The 3,978-nt window shown below is 33.3% G+C and overlaps 1 protein-coding gene across 1 annotated transcript; it reads right to left on the minus strand.

Annotated features, from left to right (window-relative positions):
- LOC106622926 (uncharacterized) lies at positions 1-291 on the minus strand. Its single transcript, XM_014242267.1, has one exon. The coding sequence runs from the start codon at positions 289-291 to the stop codon at positions 1-3; it is 291 nt and encodes a 96-aa protein (XP_014097742.1).
- Positions 292-3,978: the final 3,687 nt, after the last annotated feature.

A 3,978-nucleotide genomic window follows, 5' to 3' on the forward strand; every position in this document is an offset into this window, starting at 1 on the left:
TTAGCCATAAGAATATCCATAGCCTCCACCGTTTTCATCGCCACCACCACCGCCTGCACCATTTCGACCGCCACCGCCGTATCCATTGCCACTACTACCGCCTCCGCTAACGCCAGGTCCAAAATAACCAAAACCACCATTTCCACCTGATCCACCGTAGGGCCCATCTGGTCCATAGCCGCCATAACCATAACCACCGTTTGCACCACTGCCGCCTCCACCTCCTCCACCGTATTGCGCTTGACCAAACGAAATTAACGCGAAGCAAATGGTTAAAAGTAAGATCTTCATTTTCAAAAGTGCTCACGCCTTTCAAACGAACTCGTTCACTTTTATACCGGAAGGCAGGAATTATCAGTAATCCGATTATAATTTAAGTTGTTTTGAAAGTAAACGGAAATGTTATTTATGCGACGAATTGCGCTAATCAGTTGTAGTGATGTTCAGTGCTTATAACTTACTCATTGAATAAAATTGAGCTCCTCTAAAATACAAATATACTATAAACATATTATAGCTTATACGCGAAACAGCAATTGATTTTATGCACAAAAGGCATTCTATTATTTCTCGTAAATTAATTTTGTGGAACCAACACGATAAAATTAGCGATTAAATACTTAGATAGAAAAAATTGCATTAAAATATTGACTTGTTTTGTATTAAGGCGTTAATATGTAGTAATAAATTTCTAATCAAATGGAATTTGTTTTAACTTCTAAATTTTATTTTTAAGGCGTGCATATATGCATATTTAACCGGTATTTGAAGCATATGCAGACCAAGGAAAGTTGAGGCGCCGAACCTCATTATGCTAAGTACAATATTCCCGTCAAGTTGTTTTGAGATATCCCTTTTATTAACTGATATGTCAACCGGAAAAACGAAAATCATTATATTGGCTACATGAAAGCTATGTACCAACTGCGACTATTTTTGGGTCACACATATGAAGACTTCTGCTAAGCCTTTATTTTATAACTTCAATAAAGCTTGAGTTATCAAAAGTAAAAGAAGCTATGGATAGAAAGTGGTATTTTAGGGGAAGGGCCTTGAAAACAGCGTAAAGAAAAATGGTTGTGAAAGAGCGCACTATTGTTTAATTTTTCAACGGATCTCTATAAGGTTCCATTGTATTATCCCTATAGTTAAATTTTGTATTTTTGATATTACTATTGTATTTAGATTTACTGCATTTTAAATAGTCTTTATCATAAAAGTTATAAGGGACGTGAGCATAATTATTAGCCAATTTATTTTATTATGAACCATATAATTACGAAACGAAATGTTCTTTCCGAACTTGGTTATATTGTACTTGGGCATTGGTTGAACTACAACCACTTTCAAAAGCTTTTAAAACTTCGTATGCGAACCGCTGCTAATAATTTAATTGTATATTGAGTTTTAACACCTTCGAAGGTGTTCAGTTAGTGCCCGCGCTCTGAAAATAAATTTTTCTGATAATTTCGATATTTTTATATTAATGCCATATCATATCAATATTTCAGAATAGATGCAACGTATAATGTGCTAAATATCCTGAGAGTAGAAGACATTACGTTTTTTTTTAATTTTTACTCCAGTTTAGGAAAAACCCCTTTTTCTAAAATATTGGATATTTTCTTTCTACCTACGATAGGTAGGTCCATTTCTTTCGAAATGAATGAGATTACAGCACCTCAGCATTTTATTCAACTTTTTAGTCAGTGTCAGTATTAAGTCTCATTTTTCAATGTTTTACCACCCTAATACTAAGTTTTGGCGATCACGAATGTTTATTATGATGTGTTTAGTACTTCTGAAAACGATACTCTTTTTTTTATGAATCAAATCCGTATCAACTTCATAGGAATATTTTAACTTAAAATAGGGAGTTCTTCGAAAGAAAAAACTACAAAATCAGAGACCCAAAATAAGAGTATATTATTTTATCATTTTATTTATATGACGTGAAAAAAAATGACAAATTTTAGAAATATTCTATAAGATTTTTATTATTATATATTATAATAAGTTGTTTTTGCATCGAATTCTGACTGGTGATAAAATATGCATCCATCACGACAACCATAAACGTAAACAAGTAAGGAAGAGCTAAGCTCGGGAGTAACCGAAGATTTTATACTCTTCCAACTAGCAAGGATCGAAGGCGGCTGAATATCTCCAGGCGTTGGCAAAACTTTATATTAAAAAAATATTTCGAAAGAATTCAACATTCATTATCCGACAAATCCTGAATGGATTACAATTATATCTGGTATTTAATCAGTTATATTATAGGTCATAGATCCACTTTGTTTTTCTGTTATATTTTCATTCGCGTCAGCTAAAATTATATTAAAAACTTCTCCAAATGTGATATATTTGATGAAAACCCAACCGTAGAGGCCGAATTTAATATATTGAGATGATGTGGAAAATGTCAACCAGAGGATGGAAATTTATTATATTATATTAGGATATCAGGTTTAGACCAAGACCAATTTTGTTTATATTAAGCGCCAAACCATTAATATCATTTTATAACTCTTAATAAAGCGTGTCCTCTTAATTTCATTAAAATATCACACATTTTGACCAACCTAAACGGTTTAAAGTCAGGTGGAAAGTCAAGGAAAATGAAGGGCTGACTGCATTAATTTGTGACAGGTATACTTGAGAACTTATTTTCAAGCCATTTTATTAATATATAAACATAAACATAAACATTCATATATATGGAGTCAAATCAGTCGGATGTTTCAAAATCCTGATTATCAGTTGTACGGGAGCTAAGGGAAGTTTTTGCCCGATTTTATCTATTTTAGGCAAAATATGTGTTGTATGTGGTATAATGTCGTATATGTATACATATGTCGTGAGTATAAATGTCGTATGTGGTACAAAGTCAGTCGGAAGTTCGAAAATCTTTTTATTAGGAAGTATTACCCGATTCAACCGATTTTTTACAAAAGGATATATGTTATCAAAGCAATATTTTCTCCGAATTTCAATAACATATCCCAAAGATTGACGATATTTTAGGTAAAAAGTCAACCATAAGCACTGGGGTCCACATATTGGGTATGTGGGGTCTTGAACATTATGGTCCGATTTTGACAATTTATAGACTCGAGATGGTATAACTCAAAGGAACTATTTGTGCAAAGTTCAATCCGAATATATGGGGAGAGGGCGGAGTCAACACTCGACTTAGTCCATTTATGCACTGTCGGTAGGGATTCTTAAACAATTTTTCCTAAGCGAATTTGGTTATTGCATCTTAAAAGATTTAGGAGATACTTATGTACATTAAACTTATTAGACGGCGGGCCACTTTTTAATTTTTAGCCTATAGATGCCCCTTGCTATTGCAATCCGCTGTGCCATTTTACAGTTTTATACATTAATTAACATTTTCTAAAGCAAGTTTTTAACTATGTTGATTTGGGAGTTAATATGGACCCTAAGCTTAATTTCAGTCTTCATATTGATACCATGGTCTTGAAAGCAAAAGCTGTCCTCAGTTTTGTTAAACGTTGGTCTAAAGAATTTAGAGATCCGTATATTACTAAAACACTTTATACAACTTTGGTTAGACCTATATTGTAATATGGCTCTGTTGTATGGAACCCTAACTACCAAATCCATTCTGACAAGTTAGAGTCTGTTCAAAAACCATTTTTACTTTTCGCCTTAGCGCATTTCCGATGGGATTCTAGGTTAAGTCTACCTCCATACACTAGTCGTTTAAAACTTATTAATCTACCTACACTTTCTAGTCGTAGGGAAATGCTTGGCATAATATTCTTAGTGAAACTTTTGAATGGAACTGTTTGCAGTTCTTTTCTCCTGTCTGAAATTTAATTTAATATTTCGGTTCGCCTTTCGAGGCAGTTTAGACCTTTACTGCTAAAATCCTGTAGATCAAATTTTGAACTAAACGAGCCATTCCGCCGTATATGTCATGATTAATTAATTCTCATTCCAGCACAT

The sequence above is a fragment of the Bactrocera oleae genome, chromosome 5 (assembly GCF_042242935.1).
Source record: "Bactrocera oleae isolate idBacOlea1 chromosome 5, idBacOlea1, whole genome shotgun sequence".
Taxonomy (NCBI): domain Eukaryota; kingdom Metazoa; phylum Arthropoda; class Insecta; order Diptera; family Tephritidae; genus Bactrocera; species Bactrocera oleae.